At 34.8% G+C, this 21,423-nt stretch overlaps 1 protein-coding gene across 1 annotated transcript in view; it reads right to left on the bottom strand.

Moving 5' to 3' along the window:
* Positions 1 to 898: 898 nt before the first annotated feature.
* Positions 899 to 21,423, bottom strand: part of LOC148951029 (uncharacterized) — a 61,119-nt gene continuing 40,594 nt past the window's right edge. Inside the window, exons 5-7 of the mRNA XM_089090108.1 lie at positions 9,727 to 9,947; positions 4,204 to 4,458; positions 899 to 1,255 (exon numbers count right to left, since the gene is read on the bottom strand). Coding sequence (XP_088946234.1) covers positions 1,031 to 1,255; positions 4,204 to 4,458; positions 9,727 to 9,947 — 701 coding nt within the window. The 3' untranslated portion in view covers positions 899 to 1,030. The remainder of the gene's footprint in view (positions 1,256 to 4,203; positions 4,459 to 9,726; positions 9,948 to 21,423) is intronic.

A 21,423-nucleotide genomic window follows, 5' to 3' on the forward strand; every position in this document is an offset into this window, starting at 1 on the left:
ATTCGATTTTGATCCTCCTTATATTCTTTGTCTTGTTTGTATGAAATTCATATTAAAGTAGGTTAGCTTGGATTCGTATCAGTTGCCAAAGCACAACGGCGAAGGTACTCTTCTTCAGAATTTAAGGATTGAAGTTCAAGCCCAGCTGTGGTAACGTCCAAAGTTGAGTGTGTCATACAAGTGTTCCATCTTAGGTGCGTCACCGGTTTGTTTGCTATGATTGTTTATTTAATTGTTGTTCGTTTTGGGTTTCATTTATACTTCAAAAGCAAAATATTTTTGTTCTTTTTAAGCTTGAATTGCATATTCAATTTAAGCTTTCCTGGTTTAAGATTTATTTATTTGTTTATATTAGTACCTGTTGTATGTTTTTTTTTTGCTATGATTGTTTATTTAATTTCTGTTCGTTTTGGGTTTCATTTATTCTTTAATAATAGTAATTTCTTAATAGTAATAATAGTAATTTCTTTAATAATAGTAATTTCTGGTCGTATTGAGTTTGAGCTACAGTAGGTTTCTGTATCTTCTGATCTTAAGTTTAATATGGCCTTTACTTTTCTTTAAGAAACTTCTTTTTCGGAAACTGTTTTTTGAAATTAATCTCTCAAAACAGTTTAAAGCGGATGATTCGGACTTTCTACCTTTAATAAAAGCAGAGGTTTGCCTAGTATTAAAAGTTGAAGCCTGCGCTCTTATCGAGAACCATTGAAGCAAGTAACAGGATTTAGGATATAGAACCCCTTCCATGTAAATTAAATTTAGATTGGCCATTAGCTATTATGATTTTTGCTTTCTTTGCATTTTCCCCACCCCTTTTACTTAAAAAAAATTAAACTTTCTAAATTATTATCATTCATGTTTATTTTGAATGTTGAAAGAGGTAAACACAAAATGGTATTAAAATATTTATTTTTAGGCTGTAATTTATTACAAGAACTCGAAAATGAAAGACTGAATAAACATCGTGAATGGAATTTATATACACTATTTACATTATCATACAAATTATAATTAAAAAGCTTTGAAGGGGTTATCCACTTAGGTATCTAGGGGGAGGATCCGTCTGTACTCTAGAATTCTTGTTCAGCCATATTCTTGTTGGAATGTTTTGACAACCCATAAAATGAGAACGTAGCTCTTGTCTTGTAAAAGGTGGCAGGACGTCGCAAGGTGCACCAAATATGTTCAGTCTTTTTGAACCATTCGTGCCATCATAAACATATGGAGTGCTGTGAGCCATAGTAGATATTGAAGCCTAAAACATAAGTAAGTGCTCTGAAAAGATAGTCTTAAAAAACATTATGGTGTCCTAAAAAATAGGATTATTGATTCGCATAGAAGACGCGAAATATACAGAACCTTTATGTGAATATCTTTTTGTCATAGATGGCACCATTTTTATTCACTCAAATATTTATCCGTATATTTTCATTTTAGCTGGGACACACGGAGTAAAAGCACTAAATAAGTGAATTTATGAATGAGCCAAATTATAAACATCGCCGTGTACATTTTTAGAAAAATTAATTTAAAATTTTTCCTTTAAAATTCTTATGATCTATAGGCTACAAATTAACATTTAATCTTCTTCCTTTGATTTTGTCTGGTTTTAGAACGTATTTTCTCCCTCCATTTAAGTTTTCGGTTCATTTTGTCGCAGGATAATAATTCGTAATTTAAATCCTGATTTGCGTGCGACAAAATTAACCACGAACGTCAAAAGTTTTCCGCGGGGAACTGTCAGAGGCCAAAATTTTCCAGGGGAATTGTTCATAGGGAGAGAAATTTTCTAGGAATATTGTCAATGGGAGAGGGGGATTATTTGAGGGCCTGTGTACTTTTTGGGAGGGGGAATCAGCCTAGAACTGAAAGCAACAATTATGGAACCGATTAATGTTGAATAATCAGACTTAAACAGAATGTTTGCCCAGTGGCATCTATTTATGGAATTTAGCAGTGTAGGCGAAAACGTATTCTTTCTAATCAAGGGAAGGGGTACTTCTTTCATATCAAATAAAAAAAAACAAGGCCATGAAGATATCAAGAAAGGGAATTTTTCAATATCCCCCTCTCCCTCATTGATACCCCTGTAATTGTCTGTAATGTATAGGGTACAATATCATATGTTGTATCTCCAATCCCCTTACTTCTTTCACTTATTCAAGGTCGTATCTATTCCCCTCAGTTGGATTATCACAGTATTCTATAGCTGAAGGTGGGATGCATTGCACAACAATGTGGTGTAGTGTAAAAATGTGCTGAGGGGTTGGCATTTTCCACTTCCCGCAAGATTTATCATCCCCCTTGATTTTGAAAAACGCATTGTATTTCAAGCAAGATTTAAGGGGAAAATTTGGAAGTGACATACTAACAAAAAACAGAATGTTATATAAGCAATGCAATATATTGAATAAATGAGATGGCACTGTTCCCATAAAAATTATTTTGGTTTCTTATACCCTTTTGAGAATATGTTTTGCCATCACCTTTCAGTTTTCCTGAGAAGAAAGGATCCATCAGACCAGTTTTAGTGAAAGTGAGAATCCCTTTATCCCTTCCTCTCCATTTAGCTCATTACAATATATTTATAGAGACACAAAAACTAAATATTTCCTGAGTGTAGTTCATTGTTTCTGAAGTTCGTTGTTTGGTAGGTAGTTCATTCAGTGTTTGTTGTTTGTTGCAATATCCAACTCCAAATGCTGGTAAAATTCAATGGAGAAAATCAAGATTACGCAGGTTTATCATGTAAAGAATGCAAGGGTTACGAAATTAGCTAATTGGGTAAGCTATTTATATATATAAAAAGTATATAACCTAACCTAACCTTTTATGTGCATACAGGAAAAAAATATGGTGGTCGTTTAAAATAGTAGTATGTGGTTGTACATTATTCTAAGGTCTTTCGCTACAACTCAACAGTACGATCAGTCAAACAGTTCGTGGTAACGAACTGTAAGTAAGGAGCGACCCGGCTCAATAGTAACAGAAACTAAAAAAAAGAATTTTGATACCAGTAGATACATAAGAAAATTGGATTTTTATGCTGATTTCAAATATATAAGTTTCATTAAGTTTAGTCTTGCCCATCAAAAGTTACGAGCCGGAAAAAGGAGGTAACTCCCCCTAAAAGTGATAGAATCTTAATGAAAATCAAACCATCAGATTCAGCGTATCAGAAAACCTTACCGTATAGGTTTCAAGCTCCTATGTGCAAAAATCGGGAATTTTGTATTTTTTTTGCCAAAAGAAACATCACCGATGCGTGTTTATTTTATTTTTTTCAGGGGTGATCGTATCGATCCAGTGGTCCTAGAATATCGCAAGAGGGCTTATTCGAACGGAAATTAAAAGCTCTAGTGCTCTTTTCAATTGAACAAAAACATTGGAGGGCAATCAGGCCCCCTCCCACGCTCAGTTTTTTCCCAAAGTTCCTTGATCCAAAATTTTTAGATAGCCATTTTGTTCAGCATAGTCGAAAATGTAATAAATATGTCTTTCAGGATGACTTAATCCCCCACAGTTTCAGGGGGAGGGGCTGCAAGCTATGAGCTTTGCCCATTGTTTACATTTACTAATGGTTATTAGGAAGTATACAGACGTTTTCAGGAGGAATTTTTTTGGGGGGGGGAGGGGTTGGAGGAGGGGTATACGTGGGAGGATATTTTCATGGAGGATGTTTTCATGCGGGAAGGGATATTTCTATGAAGGGGGCGCCGGATTTCCCATCATTATTTAAAAAAGATCAGAAATTGAATAAAAAAAACACATTTTTTCAACTGAAAGTAAGGAGCAACATTAAAACTTAAAACGAACAGAAATTATTACGTATATGTGGGGTTTCGCCTCCTAATCAATAACTCGCTCTTTACGCTAAAGTGTTTTTATTTAATACTTTCAAAAGAGCTATCTATTCTAATTAAACGGCCTTTGTGATTCAGGGGTCATTCTTAAAGAATTTGATCAAAATTTGAATTTTAGCGTAAAGAGCGAGGTATTGACTTGGGGGGAGAACTCATATACATAATAATTTCTGTTCATTTTGAGTTTTAATGTTGCTCCTTATTTCCAGTTGAAAAAACTTGTTTTTTTTATTTAATTTCTGATCGTTTTTTAAATAATTCACTATGATTGATCGTACTGTTGTGTGTAAGCTAAACATATTGCTTTGTAAGCATTATTTAAAATATAGCAAATACTTACTTTAAAGACATCCGTGACACAGATATGAGCATGCTTAAATCCTGTCCAGTGCCTAGTAAATTCATTATTCATGGATATTTGGGATGGTCGGCCACTCGCAAGAACAATGGCATTCTTGTGCTTTTTGGATTTAGCTATGGTGTCAACTAGAATCCCTGCTTGGGTTTGGTCTGCTATGATGACCAGATGACGAGCTTGGCAATCCTGTATATCTCTGAGGAATTCGCGAATAAGGTAAACTTCTGTTTCGTCAGCCTAAAATCATTTTACATGCTAAAATATAACGTAAACAACTGACTGAAACTAAATTTGAGTTCGTGATTTCAAAGCATATAGGGTGCGGGGCCATATCCATGATTTTTTTTCGGGGGTATCTTTTATGACACAGAGAAACATTTAAGGGAGGGGGGAAGGTTCAATCCCCCTAGCCCCCGGCCTCTGGATACGCCCTTGATAGGGCGTTGAGAATAATTTGGCCTATACTAAATTGCATTCTCTACAAAATCAACAAACAAAAAACAAACAACAAAATAAGATTCTTCACTTAATTGATAAGTAGATGCATCGAGCTAACAAATCAACAAAAAATTGAACAATAAAAGCAAATGCATCATCATTATCCCTTGCAGAGCTCTATTACCAGGAATGCAGGGAGACAAAACACAAAGAATGAAAATGACGAGTAATTCGGGTCTGTCCCAAGATATCCAAAGAAGTGGAGCAGACGACTTCCAGAATCTCGGTATGGAAGCGTAGAATTTTTGGCACTATAGTAAAGTATACTCTATGTTTCAAGTGGTCCCAGAAAAACAGTGGTGTCGATTTGTATGAAGGTGAGGAGACACAATAATCTCCTTAATTTTTTTGCCATGTTCCCCTAGTTTTTTTTTGCATCTACACTTTATGGAAATACACTATATTTGGGTGGCAATTATTGTGGTGGGTGAGTAGGGGCATAATACTTCCTTAAAATTTTGCCAAGCCCCGGTAGTTTTTTGGACATGTTTTTTTTTTCTTTGTATCTTCACTGGAATATGCCTTTCTTGGAATTCTCATTGTAAGAAGCTGAAAAAGAGCAAATTTGCTTACCTAAATTTAGAAAAAGAAATTTTACCCCCTCCCCCCACAAAATTTTCGCGAATTGACGCCACTGCAGAAAGAGAGGAAAGAAAATGTTTAAAAACAGAATAGTCCTGTAAGCAGAAATATATTTTAAGCGAGCAAACCATTTTCAGGGGAGGTTAGTAATAAATGAAAGGCAGAAAATAGGTGAACTGTATGAAATGTACAAGACTATATGCTCTGTATACGATTAACCTCAATATTCTTAAGATTTAGAGGAAAGTACATGGTAATAAAGCTCAGACCCCACCCTCTACATTTGCTTAGCCCATTAAAACCTTGAGGCTAATTACGGACGTACGTAATCCTTATCAGAATGATGGATATTTATCTTCAAGTTTCCTCCTCAGAATCATAAACAATAGTGGTATGATACCATTTTATTGAGACCGTAGTGCAGGTCTTTAACTTGGGGAAGGCGTATTTTTTGGCTAAATGATTTGGCATCCCTTTGATGCTTTTATTTTTGGTCGTGCTGTAGGGGAGTTGTCGAGGGGGATTTCATTTTAAATGAAATTCAAGTTCAAAACAAGCGCCGTTTATGTGTTACACCACAGGACTCAAATGGAAGTTCCGTAGTTATTTTTTGAAAAATCCATGCCTCAAACAGCTTGTATTTATGTCTAGAAGTTTCTCGTGTGGCTAGAAACGAAACAAACATTTTGCTTAAAAAATAAAACAATATATCACGTCCTTACTTCTAGTACTTTTTGCAATTCCCTTAATTCGAGTCCCTGGAACATTTTGACGATTTTCAAGGAAACCAATGTGCTCAAATAAAAATAAACACCATGGTTTTAAAAAAATTATTTTCGTACTTTTTATTTTTTATTTACAAGATTTAATGTAATCCAAAAATTTTACTACGAGGCTCTTTAAAGCCAACCTTTATATGACATTTTGATAAGCTAAGTTCAAATTTGATTGGATGTCGGTTTCTTGTCACTACTCCAAAGATAATACCTTGTTATTAACAAAATACTATCAAACATTAAACGATACATTTTACATTTGTATTAAACTGTTTTCCACGACACTTCGCCTGAGTTTCCAAACAGAGCATAAACGTGTGTCCCATTATTGCTTGTGCAAGCCTTTGACTTAGGAATTTTGATTTTATATGAGTAGATTGCTTAGTATTACAGTGAAAGTCTAGGCATGATAAATCTTCGTCTCAGAAATCAGAGCTCGTAATTTTTCTCACATCTAAGTGGGAACTTCTGTTTAATAAGCACACATTCTTTACAGATTCACCTCGAGTGAAGCCTAGATCAGAGGGGGTTTTTGGGGAGGGAAAGAGGGGGCACTTGCCCCGGATGCAGAAATTTTGAAGCCCAAAATCTCGAATAAATAATCTAACGGTTGTAATCATTTTGTAATTTTTAAATTCCAGTTTTATTAAAATAGAATAGAAGGTGCAGTTAATAAAGAAAAATAATTAATAGATTATTAAATAATTAATAAAAAAAATAAAAAAAATTTAAATAATAGTAACTAAAAATTAATTAACATTGAATAAATTAAATAATAAATTCAACAATTACAAAATTAAATATTAATTAATTATTAAATTAAAAATGATTTTGTTAATAAATAAAAATTATGTTAAAATATGGCCTGAAAATTCCGTTGGAGACAGGGGGTGGTGGTGCTTATCAAAATTTTCCTCCGGGTGCCAATAGAGGCCAGAACCGCCACTGGGTAGATTAAACTGATATTTAGAATTAATTGTTTCTATACAGGTATCAGAAATTAGTAGTTAACGTCTTTACATTCCTTGAAGCTATTCCCCTTTCAGCAGAGAGATTCAGTAAAATTGTTTAGAATATTGTTAAAGAAAGTACAAATACGTCTTCATAGACTTCATGGTAATTTCAAGCTACATTTTCCAACTAATTTCTAAAATTAGTCCCTTTAATCTTGTTCTTTTGAATTCAATTAAATTGGAATCAGAGAATGGCAATCATTTGGTTATACAATTTACCCAAGCGAAGTGCGTCCGAGCATGTAGATGACGCCCAAGAATATAGAAAAACAAGAAAAATATCTAATTAATTGCCTATCAGGGAGCGCGGCTGTCCTCTGCCAAAACATAATTATGTTTTCATAATTATTACAATAATTAAATTTTTTGGTTTTTCAGAGAATATCAAATTAGCAATATTTTGTCATTTGGAAGAAATATATGAAGATTAAAGTGTTTTATGAATAGGGTTTTCCACAATCCGGTTTCTTCCTGTCTTTGTCATCCTAGTTCTGGCGAAATTAGATACTATTTCTTTTAGTATTCTAGTGTGTCTATTCTAGGCTTTGGCTTTTGAAAACCACCGAAATGTTTTTCCATTCCGTGAAGGTACAAGGTTACATTCTGACTGTACCATAGAATTGCCGTGTCTAGATGGGTGGTCATTCCTTAACTAAAAATTCAATTTTTGTATAGAGGCCACGTCTTATGGTTCTCACTAAAACTGGGTCTTCGGTACCCGGGCCGGTGCGCTTTGGGATCTAAAATCAGGGCAGAAGATTGCTAATTTCGGGGATCTGAAGACATCTAAAGTGACCCACAACTCTACAAAGTTAATAAATTGGATTTTAAGACTTTGGATTTCTTTTCTGACCATTTTAAATTTATTTTTTTTAGGAGTGAGGCCTTTGAGAAGTGTTTTACTGCATTTTCCCTCGGTTAGAGCAACCTTGAATACATTGTGGGAAATACACACTGTTTTGTGACTTTACACTTTTGGTTCTGGAGGGGGAGGTGCATAGGTAATATGTTCCCGGATTCTCATCCACCTATACTATTGACTAATATTTTACCTAGCAAAGCTTTCTTTGCAAATAAACATCTCATCAGGACCTATTAGACATGGACCTATTAGACAGGCATATTATTTGCATTCCGTTTTTGATCTTCCTGAGCACCGAGTAATCGGCATCGACATCCCCGGATCGTGATAATTTTAAATGTCTTTTCTTCCACAATTATCAAGCTGTTGTTCAGACCATTCCGAATTTAAATCAAGATAGTTCCCACCCTAGTACCGAAGCAAAACTTTAGTTTTACCAAACATTTTCTCAAATGACAGCCAAGTGTCATTAGCGCCATGGAGACAGCCAACTTTAGCAATTTTCTGTCAAATTCAAATTCATGCTTCTCAGGTATTTCAGATGTGCAAGGATTGCCTCAGGATCCATGACTATTTCCAGATATCCTGGAGTGTATATTCCAGAGTGCTTTCATATAACTTGTTATATACTTAACTGTTTATATTCCAGATTTTTTTTCATATAACTTTTTTTTAAATTTGGCCATCATTTTCGGTCTCTCTGAATAAACGCCCTCTATTAATTCCCTCTCTATAAACTCCCTATATAACCCCTCTATAACTCCCTCTCTATAAACTCCATCTATAAGTTTTGATAATTGGTTTATCCAATGCTATGAACAGTAAGAACAGATTTAACTATAATCATTTATGTTTTAGCACTGGTATATCAAAAGTTGTTTAAACAGTGCTAATACTGATTCCTTCAAAGAAAAAGGAAATATAAGTGATTTAAGTAAATAAGAGTAAATAATATAACTAAATATAAATAAAAAATATAAATGATAAAATACAAATAATAAAAGTAAAAACGAGTATAAATAATTATGTGGCACTTGGGCATAGGTGTAATGAACATTAAAAAACAAGCACCAACGACAGCGCATACTGATTCCTTCAAAGAAAAATTTAATATAAGTAATTTAAGTAAATAAAAGTAAATCATATAATTCAATATAAATAAATAATATAAATGATAAAATATAAATAATATGAGTAAAAAGGAATATAATTAATTATATGACACTTGGGCATAGGTGTGATAACGTTAAAAAACAAGCACCAATGACAGCGCATACTGATTCCTTCAAAGAAAAATTTAATAGAAGTAATTTAAGTAAATAAGAGTAAATGGTATAATTAAATACAAATAAATAATATAAATGATAAAATATAAATAATATAAGTAAAAAGGAGTATAGTTACTTATATGACACTTGGGCATAGGTGTAATGAAATTTAAAAAACAAGCACCAATGACAGCGCAACGATTCTCAGAAGAACTAAGCAAATTTTAAAAAAGGTCATATTGATCTTGTCCTAAATGTGTAGTCGGTTATTGCTGATTTTACTATATTGGTATGCAGACAAGCAATATAACCAACAGTTTCCTTTAGATGTAGTGCAACTGCACAGAGGATTAAAGAGGATCCACCGCTCCCCCCTCCCGAAAAAAATCGAAAGGACCAGCTTTCGCCTAAGAAAACGTAAAATTCCGGTTTGAAACGAATATTTTGACCACCTTCCCATAGCAAAAATCTTCTAATCTCTTTTGATATAATAAGGAACAACTTACGATTCCGTTTCCGTCAGAGTCCCAAAGATACATGGCTCCATCACTTCTAGTTGGACTTGATAAGTATATGACGAGGGAATCAACACAGTGAGAGGTTGAGCATAAAGTCCTAGTATGATAGCGTAGAGCAAGCTTAAGAGCGGAGGGGTACATTGCAGGGTTCTGAGAGGGTGAAAAGGACGGCTGTTGTTCTTCGTCGTTGACTGATGCTCTTTCAAGTTCTAAAATATCCAAACATATTTACTAACTATTAACTAATTAGCATCAATTTCATTAGTTTTTTTTATTATACTGTTTTATTAGAAGAGACGATGGAAACGATTAGGTCTTAAGAAATAAATGCTGCTCAAATCTTATAAATTCTTTTGTCCTATTTTAGAGTTTTCTTGCCCTGTTCTGTATTCTCCCCCCCTTTTTGATAACAAGTTATATTGAAAAGCTGTTCAAAAACAGCTAGTGAGGGACAGTGAAAAAAGAAAATTACCTTGTTATAGTTTTCTAAGAAATTGAATTGAAAACTTTGGAGGAGGAAGACGGAAATCCAACGCATCGGTGGTAAGGTAGTCGGCAACATCTAAACCCAATAAATCTTCCTTAGACTGCATGCTCCCCCGAGAAACATTTTCCCAGTAAATTCAAATACTCTGTCAAAAGGTCAAAATAAACTCCTATCATTCCTATCTTTTTTGGAGTAACATTCCTATCTTTTTTGGATTGACGAATTCATTAAATATATTTACCATAAATCTTAAGACTATTTGATATTCAAACCAGTCAACATTATAGCTATTCCACAGACTGGCCCATTGGCTCTTTTCTCCATAACAAAGAAAAACAGAACATTGCATTTGGCTAATTTTTAGCAAATTAACAATCCTCCTTTTTAGTGTGTCATGTTGCTCCATATTCTATATTGTTCATAAAATTCCAATCTTTAACTGAATTAAATAAAAAAATAAGTTTTTCAACTGAAAGTAAGGAGTGACATTAAAACTTAAAACGAACAAAAATTATTCCGTATATGAAAAGGGCTGTGCCCTCCTCAACACCCTGCTCTTTACGTTAAAGTTTGACTTTCTCACAACTCTACTTTATAAAGCAATAAAAAACTTTAGTGTAAATAGCGGGGCATTGAGGAGGGGGCAGCTCCTTTCATATACGGAATAATTTCTGTTCCTTTTAACTTTTAATATCACTCCTTACTTTCAGTTAAAAAAACTTGTTTTTTTATTTAATTTCTGAACGTTTTTTAATTAATACAGGTTTTGAATTTGGCTCACCGTACATGAATAATTAAAAAGAAATTTGCACATTAATTTTCCTTTTTTTTTTAACTGATAATAACCTCACAATAAGCTAAGTTTGATTTTTAATCAGTTGTTTAAGAATGACTCCTGAATCACAAAGGTTGTTTAATTAGAATAATAACCTCTTTTAAAAGTTAAAAAAGAAACTTTAGCGTAAGAGCGAGCTATTGAGTAGAGGCAACCCATCTCATCCGTAAAATTTTCAGTTCGTTTTAAGTTTTAATGTTGCTTTTTTACTTTCAGTTGAACAAATTTGTTTTTTTTTATTTAATTACTAATGGTTTTTTTAAATAATGTCGGGAAATCCAGCTCCCCCTCCATGGAAAATTCCCTTCCCCCACAAGAAATTTCTCCATGGAAAGATTCTCCCACGTAACTTAAATTAGCAATATTACCCCTCCCCCCCGGTCACCTTCCCTCCAGACAGTTCCTTCCTCGCTGAGAGTCCCACCCTCTCTGTAAAATTGTCTATGGACGATTCACTCCTTAGGAGTTTTTCATTATGGAATAAGACTCTAATCGGTTTTTCGATGACTCCAGAAATGTCCCCTTCAGTGGAAATTATTTCTGAGAAAACAAAACGCACGAAAAAAGCTCCAGGATAATTCCCCCGGAAGATCTCCATAAAAGAAAATTGGCAAAGAGAATTAAGACAATTAAAAAGAGTTGCTTATAGTAATTCTGTCAAAACCCTCCTGTTTAACATTTCCCCTAGAATATTCACTCCGCAGAAATTTTCCTCCCCAAGGGAGATTCTTCCCTTAGAAATCCACCCTAAGCACAACCCCTCCCCCCAAAAAATGGCTGTATATTTCCCAATAGCAAATACTATAAGTGAACAATGGGCAAAGTTCACAACTTGCAGCCCTTCCCCCGGAGACTGTGGGGGGGGGTCAGTTTACACCTAAAGACATAGTTATTAGAACAAAGTAGCTATCTCAAAATTTTGATCCGGTGACTTTGGGAAAACTGAGCGTGGGAGGGGGCCTAACTGCCCTCCAATTTTTTTTGGCCACTTAGAAAGGACACTAGAACTTTAGATTTCCGTTCGAATCAGCCCTTTCACGACATTCTAGGACCACAGGGTCGATACTATCACCCCTGGGTAAAAAAAAACAACAAATAAACACGCATCTGTGATCTTTCTTTTGGCAAAAAATACAAAATTCCACATTTTTGCATATAGGAGCTTGAAACCTCTACAGTAGGGTTCTTTGATACGCTGAATCTGATGGTGTATTTTCATTTAGATTCTATGACTTTTAGGGGGTGTTTTCCCCTTTGTTTTCGAAAATAAGGCAAATATTCTCAGCCTCTTAAATTTTGATGGGTAAAACTAAACTTGATGAAACTTCTATATTTGAAATCACCATAAAAATTCGATTCTTTTGGTGTATCTATTGGTATCAAAATTCCGTTTTTCAGAGTTTCGGTTACTATTGGGCCGGTTCGCTCCTTACTTACAGTTCATTACCACGAAATATTTGATATATTTTCGCGATTGTTTGATAATTCGACTGTGTAATTCTGCTTTTCTTTAAAAAAGTTCTACATTTTTTTTTTGATTAAAAAAGAAAGCTCTCTTTTCTCATTGTGTCAAGAAAGTTAAGGTAATATCGTAAGTAATTTTTCGGGCAATATCTTTTTTGCCGAGTAAATTTTTTCTGATATTAAGAATACGGCTTGAGTTTCTTTTGATACAAATAATAATCCGTTCTCCGATCAGGCGTATTCGAAGGATTCTATTTTGTAAGGGAAACAGTTGTTAAAATAGGTAAATTATATGGAAGCTATGAGAGATATGAAACAAAGAAGAGAAAAATATGATAAGTGGAAAAAATCAAATAGCAGAGAAAATGAGGGTAGTGTCAGCCAGTGGAATAATATGAAGCGAAAATAAGCAAATATTTCGACAAGTACGTCTGCCAAGTCGTCTTCAGTGCTAAGAAAAAATTAAAAACGAATAAAAAAACAATATAACCTTTTGAAGTAGACTTCGCAAGAGACAAACAGACACTGAATCAAGACAAACCAGAATAAATGAAAGATACATTCACCAACTGGAATGTGCAAAAATGCTTTGCTTAGTAATAGATTTAGGCCACTTGCCTGAGTGTTTCTTTCTTCATCTTATGTTTCTGGTCAACCATTAATCAGCCAGATTTTTACATTGAATATCAAAAATTTATGGTGATTATTTCGCATTTACATTCATTTTGCTGAAGTGGATATTTTAATTATGGGTTTAATTTGTGACAAAAAAATTAATTGGAGGGTAACTAGCCCCTCTCCCATTCCCCTTTTCCCCAAAGACATCCGATCAAAATTTTGAGATAGCAATTCTGTTCAGCATAGCTGAAAGCTCCAATAACTATGTCTCTGGGGATGACATGACCCCCACCAGCCCCTGGGGAAAGGGTAGTAAGTTAGGCTATTTGCCCACTGTTTACATACAGTATTTGTCATTGGGAAATATACTGAATTTTTTGAGGAGGGAGGAAATCTTATGTGGTTTTTTTTTCCATAGAAAATGTTCTTAGGGATTCTTCCAATTTCTCCAAAAGAAATTTGGGTCCTCCTAAGTCGCACCGAAAATGAATGCTAATGAAAACCATTGATTTATATACTGTATTAACGTCAGTATTTAAGAACGCTAATTGTAGGGCAGAATTTGGGGAACATAGTTTTCTTTTCAACCAACTCAAAAGTCTTCAAATCTCTGGGGGAAAGTGAAAGCACTGAGTAGCTTTTTTAAGCAAAAATTCAGAAAAATTTACAGAAGGTAAAAGCGTTAATACGCACACGGTGTAAACAAGAGAGATGAAGGGGGAGGATCTGAAGAGTAGCTGGGTATCAGCCATAACTGATATAGAATATAATTCAGAATCTCTAGGTACAAGACTAAAAAACATTATTTTATCAGCTTTTCCAAACATTATTCCTGTTTGAGGAGGGTGCCCCCTCCCGCTAGTTCAATTTATAATTGGCGAGACATTAATTCATATTTGGGGTCAATTACAACTGTTGGATACAAAGTTTAAGTTGGCATAACGAAGAGTAGTCGCCCATTTTGGCATTGGTCCAAAAAAAAAAACAAAAAATAACCGTTTAGAGGGGTCACAGTCATTTTTTCACGGTCTTCCTAGCGATTCTACTGATGAAAACCAAATTGAACTTCCTGACATCTGATTAATTTTCAGTTTTTTTTTATTATTAGAATTAAACTTGAAATTTGGAAACAGCAAATTATTTAGAACAATGCTTCAGAAACTTTTCTTGTACGAAATTGATTGTGTTATGTAACTAAAATGTTTCTACCTGTTGTCAATAACATAGAAAAAGCTGAACAATCTTGGAATAGGCTATTGTATTGAAATCGAGATATCAACCTTTAATTGGATTCAATCAGAATCTAGAAAAACTCTTGCATCATTCCATAGATAATGAATACTCCTTTTAGGGAATAGCCCGTTGGGAATATTATTTCATGTGGTTATGTTAGCTTTTTTGAAGGACAGATGATAGTTTCTTCAGAGAACATCTAAAGTAAGTAATTTATAATTGCTCAGGGAGTCTTTTAAAATAGACCAGCTTAATATCTGCTTATTATATTTAACAGTAATTAGTTTGATGATCCTCTCGTGGTGAGTTCTTAAGAAAATTAGAAAAATGTATTCTCTTTCGAAAGAGGGGGAAATGATGGGATAATAAGGAGAACAAAAGAACTAAGGACTATAATAAGGATTAGATTAGTGTCTTTTGGGAATTTTGGTGACAGTAGAGATTTCTTTGTTGCTTAGTCAATGGTTTGTTAATAGGTTTTGTCCCCTTTGAGGACGTAGAAGTGGAACCACTTGCGAAAGCAGAGTAATAAATTGAAAATGAAAAGGCTATTGAGGGAAAAGTAAACTTCAGTTGATTGAAAGTGTGCTTATCCCTAATTGCATCGCATAATTACTGTCTTTATTATTATTATTATATACTTTTATTATTATACTTTTACTATAATAATAATTTTATTAATGATATATAAAAAAATATTTTATTTATATAATATATGAAATAATTAATTATTATAATAAAATAGTTATTTTATTAAAATTTTATTAATACTTATTTTATTGTTGATTTTATTATTATACTTTTACTATATACTTTTATTATAATTATTATTGGTATTATTTTCACTAACATTCAAGTAATCTCGACTTATTGGGTGATATTGGTGTTGGACAGAAAAGGAGAAACGCATACTTTCTTTACTTATTCCTGTGACGTATTTTCGCAAGACACCACAAAATCTCCTATTTTTTAGAAACAAAAAACCCGCCTTTCTGAATCACCTTTCAGGATCAAACATCCTGCAGAAGAGGCTCTGCACTATTTTAAGCTAGTAAAACTAAAGTCGACCCTAATTGGCTCTTTCGTGTAAAGTAATATCAAACAGTTCGTGGTAGCGAACTGTAAGTATGGAGCGACGCAGATGAATAGTAACCGAAACTGTAGAAAAGGGAATTTTGATATCAATAGATATATTAAAAGAATCGGCTTATTATTTCAAGCATATAAAATTCATTAAGTTTAGTTTTACCCATCAAAGGCTATGAACCTGTGAAAATTTGCCTGACTTTCAAATGAACGGGGGAAACATGCCCTATAAGTCAACGAATTTTCAGGAAAATCACACCTCCAGAATCAGTGCATCAGAGAACCCTACTATAGTGGTTTCAAGCCCCATCTTCAAAAATGTGGAATTTTGCATTGATTTTTTGCCAAAAGAAAGATCACGGATGCTTGTCTATTGCTTTATTTTTATTATTATTATTATTTTTTTGCTTTCCCAAATGGTGATTGTATCAAACCAATGGTCTTAGAATATCTGAGAAGAACTCTATCGAACTGAAATTAAAAGTTCCTGTGTCCTTTTAAAATGACCAAAAAGTTTAGAGGGCATCTAGCCCCCCTCCCACGCTCCTTTTTTCCCCAAAGACATTCGATCAAAATTTTGAGACAGCCATTAAGCATAGTTGAAAGGCCCAATATATATATATCTTTAGACATAACATGACCCCCACAGCCCCTGGGGAAAGCTCGTTAAGTTACGAAATTTGCCTACTGATTACGTAGGCCATAGTATTTGTTATTGGGAAATTTTCACCGCAACTGAATTGTCTAGAGGGTCTTTCCATGGAGGGGGAGCCGGTTTTCCCGCCATTATTTAAAAAGCGATCAGAAATAAAAAAACAAGTGTTTTCCACTGAAAGTAAGGAGCAACATTGAAACTTAAAATGAACAGAAATTACTACGTGTAAGAGGAGGTTTGCCCCCTTTTTAATACCTCGCTCTTTACTATAAAGTTTGACTTTTCGTCTCAATTCTTTAAGAACGACACCTGACACACAAGGGTGGTTTATTTAGGACAATAAGAAGTTTTTTTTTAAAGACTAAATAACTTTTTAGTCCTTTTTTAATTAAGATAATGTAGTTCAACAGTTTACTCCACTTAGAGGAAGAGGCAGTCGGACTCAAAGGAGGTCGTTACATTCAATATTAATTTGTGATGTCTTCAGAAAAATTTTATTTTTCGAATATTTTCTTTGCAGAAGCGAGTTAAAATTAAAATTAAAATCCAACTCTTGGGAAAATTTTTGTAACTATAGAAGATTTTTTTTTATTAGAAAAAAAGAAATTGTCTTTTAAAGAGGATTAAGACTGAAGAATTTATGATTCTTGTAGTTCCATTCTCAAGAAAGTTTTTTTTTGCCTTGCAAACTTCTTAATTTATAGCAAAGGGTAATATGACTTTTGGTGCAAAATAACATGGCGTTCCATATTATTGGAAATTGTTTCCTATAAAGTGCTAACTTGTCGAAAATATGGTTCTTGACCATGAGCGTATCTAAGCATGGGCGCCCATACGCTTAATTCCCGGGGGGGGGGTAAACCTCATGTAATTGGCACTTTTAATGCTATATAATAGAAATCTCGGAACAAAAATATAAAAATAAGGCAGCATCATTCAGCCAGGGGGGGGGGGCTCCCCCCCCCCTCCATATGGGCGCCCATGTATCTAAGGTCTTATGCTAGGGAGGGGGGTTAGAATCTAACCTTACAGACGTTTTTGAGGATTTCCTATGGATACGATGAGTTTTTTAGGGTTTACTGTTCACCCTTGTCCCTCGCCCTTGTGCCTATTGTCTGCTAAATTTGAAACTTGTCAAAATTCTCTCATAAGCTACATACAAAAAAACTATGCTTCTTTTCGGGAGATTCAGCTGTATGTAGGTAAAAAAGAGTTTGGTTTAAGGACTTGGTTTAAGGACTCTAGCGTGAGGTTTAAGGACTAAACTAGTAAACTAGGTATAATAGCAAACTAGGAAATTAATTCAATTTTCTGATCTTCCTGTCCTTATAAAAAGTTAGTTCCGTAAGTCGATTCCGAACTGTGGTAGTATATTTTTCATGGCAAAGCCTTTGAAATTAGGCCAAAAATACTTTTGTGAAAACTTGGCAAAACAGTTTTGTAAACTGGAAATGCGTGGCATTTGGCTCTGCATATCTATTAAATAAAAAAAAATCTAAAAAAACTTAAGAAGAGAAATTAAAAATTAAACCAAACAGGCTACCCCCTGCTCTTTACGCTAAAGTTTTACAGTACTTTAAAGATAATTATCAAACAGATTCAACCGCCCTTGTTTTGAGGAAACGTTTTTGAAATATTAGGACTAAAGTCTAACTTTAGCGAAAAGAGTAAAGATTTGACGTGAGGGCTTCTTCCCTCGTGTACAGGATAATTTCTACTCGTTTTAAGTTAATGTCGCTCTTTAATTTCATTTGAAAAAAAATATTTAATTTCTGTTCATTTATAGTATCATACTACCAAAGATCGTCCTAAATGCAAGGAGGGTACTACCCCCTCAAAGACGACTCTTCAAATCAATGGGTAGCTTTTGTGCAGTAATCTTTCGAGAAAAAGTATCTTTTTGATGTAGGCTATTTACTTTCCGAAACAGAGTATAATTATCAAAAATAAAGAATTATTTTCGCATTTAGAGGTGAGTTTTTTCCTTTTTTTTGCTAGTAACCTTTTTAATAGTCGAAAGTGATTGATGGGCAACTAGCCCCCCCCCCACCCACGCCCATCATTCCCCCAAACACATCCAATCAAAATTTTTAGATAGCCATTTTGTTCAGCGTAGTTCATTTCCTAATAGAAAATATGTTTTTGAGGAGGACATTCCCCCACAACCCTTAGGGCAAGGTCTTTAAATTGCCCTCGGGGCATATAAGGTTTTTATTTAAAGTGTTGTCGTAGATACTTCAAAAAGGGCTCATTCGGTTGGAAATTGATATGGCTCGTGAACTTTTTAATAGTCGAAAGTTATTGGAGGGCAACTAGCCCCCCCCCCCTCCCACCATTCCCCCAAACACATCCAATCAAAATTTTTAGATAGCCATTTTATTCAACGTAGTTGAAAGTTCTGGAACTTAGGTCTTTAAGGATGACAACCCCTCTCTCCAAAGCCCTCGGGGAGAGGGTTGTAAGTTATACCCTGGGGGCATATAAAGTTTTTATTGAAAGCGTTGTCGTAGAAACTTTATAAGGGCTCATTCAATTGGAAATTGAAAGGGCTAGTGCCTTTTTTAATAGTTGAAAGTGATTGATGGGGTACAAGCTTTCCTGCTGGGGTACAAGATGGGGTACAAGCTTTCCGTTGGTGGGATCAGGCTTTCCTGCCTGAGTTTACTCCGGTAGGAAAGATGGGGTACATAGACAGGGAGTAGGGCTCATGATAAATAAGGAAGCTGCTAAGTCTTGTTTAGGCTGGGAAGGTATTAATAATAGGATACTAATTGCTCATTTTATGACTAAAAAGTTCAGGGTATCAGTTATGTGATTGGATAGCGACTAACGCCCCTCTCATGCCCACCATTTTCCCAAACGCATCGAATTAAAATTTTGAGATATCCATTTTGTTCAACGTAGTTGAAAGTTCTGGAAATTTTGTCTTTTAGGGTGATAGCCCCCTCAGAGCCCTCAGTGCAAGGGTTTTAAGTTATGCCCTGGGGCACATAAAGTTTTTATTGAAAGCGTTGTCGTAGAAACGTCAAAAGAGCTCATTCAATTGGAAATTGAAAGGGCTAGTGCCTTTTTTAATAGTTGAAAGTGATTGGATAGCGACTAACACCGCTCTTACGCCCACCATTTTCCAAAACACATCCAATCAAAATTTTGAGATATCTCTTTTGTTTAACGTAGCTGAAGGTTCTGGAAATTAGGTCTTTTAGGAAGATAACCCCCTCGGATCCCTCAGTGCAAGGGTTGTAAGGTATGCCCTGGAGGCATATAATGTTTTTATAGAAATTTGTTGTATAAATCATAGGAAGCGTGATTGCGCTGCCTAAGTAAAGAACGGGGACACTCGAGAACGAGACAAAAAACGGGGACTAAGTAAAGAGGACACTCCCACACTACCCTCTGGGCAAGGGTTTTAAGTTATGCCCAGGGGGCATATAAGAACGATGTTGGCACAATGTATTATTTATTAATTTTTTCCTTTAGAGCAGGGTACTTCGTATTGAAGAAGTTGTCATATAAACGTCGAATAGAGCTCATTTAATTTGAAATTGGAATGGCTTGTGCCGTTTTTAATAGTCGAAAGTGATCTGAAGGTGACTAATATCCCTTGCAAGTCCACCATTTTCCTAAAAAAATCCAATAAAAATTTTGAGATAGCCATTTTGTTCGGCGTGGTTGATTTCCAGATAGAAATTATGTTCTTGAGGACAGTCCCCCACAGCCCTTAGGGCAAGGGTTGTAAGTTATAAACTGGGGGCATATAAGGTTTTTCATAGAAGGTGTTGTCGTAGAAACTTTAAAAAAGGCTCATTCGATTGGAAATGCAAAGGGCTAGTGCCCTTTTTAATATTCGAAAGTGATTAGAGGACAGGTAACCCGCCTCTCACGAACCCACCTTTTCCCAAAACACATCTAATTAAACCTTTGAGATAGCAAATATATTCAACGTAAAACGTAGTTTTAAAATCTGGAAATTAGGTCTTTGAGGATGACCAATCCCCCCACAGCCCTCAGGGCAAGGGTTGTAAGTTATGCCCTGGGGGCGTATAAGGTTTTTATTGAAAGAGTAGAAACTTCAAAAGGGCTCATTCTATTGGAAATTGAAAGGGCTAGTGCCTTTTTAATAGTTGAAAGTGATTGGAGAGCGACTAACGCCCCTCTCACGCCCACCATTTTTCCAAACATATCCAAATAAAGATTTTGAAATAGCCATTTTGTTATACACAGTTTAAAATCTTAGAAATTATACCATTGAGCCGGCCAATCCCCCCCACAGTCTTCAGGGCAAGGGTTGTAATGCTTAGCTTGCGGGAATCTATGGATCACATTGAAATCTTTCTTGCTAAAACCTCGAAAATAGTCCATTCACTTGGAAATGCAAAGGGCTAGTGCCCATTTTAATAGATAAAAGCGATTTGAGGGCAACTAACCCCCCTTTCAAGCCCATCTTTTCTCCAAACACATCCAATCAATATTTTAGATAGCCATTTTATTCAACCTAGTTGAAAGTTTTACGGTATTTATTAAAAATACAAATGAATGCGCATTGTCAATTTAATATACATATACTGATATTTAATAATCAGAAAGTTAATATTATTTGATATATTAAAGTTATAAAAGTAAAAACATTTATTTTTTTTCAGTAAACTGCAAACTATGTTCTGGCCTTGGGAAAGCATAGGGGTTTTGAGCACAACTTACGTTAATTTCTGCCCGTTTTGAGTTTGACTCGGTTATTTATTGTTTTTTCTGTTCGTTTTGGGTTTCATTTATTTATCGATGCTGATTTGCGGTAGTTTCACGCTTCGTAGATTAATTGATTTTATTTTTGCTTATTTTTTGTTTAATGGAGTTCTTTACTTTTCTTTGAAGAACTTATTTTGTAGAAAAAGTTTTTTTTATTATGTTGAATTTCATCCCACGATTTCCATCAAGATCACACCCTCTTTTTGGGGAACGTTTTGCTTATGCCGTTTTTGCATGTGCTAATATCAATAATGAGCAGCTTTAAGATTAACCCTCCTTTTAGTCAATGACCAACGATAAAGAAAGATCACTAGAAAATAGTTACAAGGCTTCAAAGAGGTAAAAAAGGCTTGAATATAGAATCTTCTACTACTACTACTACTACTACTAAAAACTCACCACAGCACCAAGCCGCCTGAGGCCAAGACAGCTACGCACGCTCCTCCTCCATCCCAATCTATTCAAAACCCCCTTTTTACACCCTCCCATGAAGTTCCCATTTCCTTTTACTTTTCCTTTATGCCATCCTACCTACCGAGACATGGACGATATCCTTTCCGT

This window comes from Artemia sp. Qi Xiang Cuo, chromosome 6 (assembly GCF_049724085.1).
Source record: "Artemia sp. Qi Xiang Cuo chromosome 6, ASM4972408v1, whole genome shotgun sequence".
Classification (NCBI taxonomy): domain Eukaryota; kingdom Metazoa; phylum Arthropoda; class Branchiopoda; order Anostraca; family Artemiidae; genus Artemia; species Artemia sp. Qi Xiang Cuo.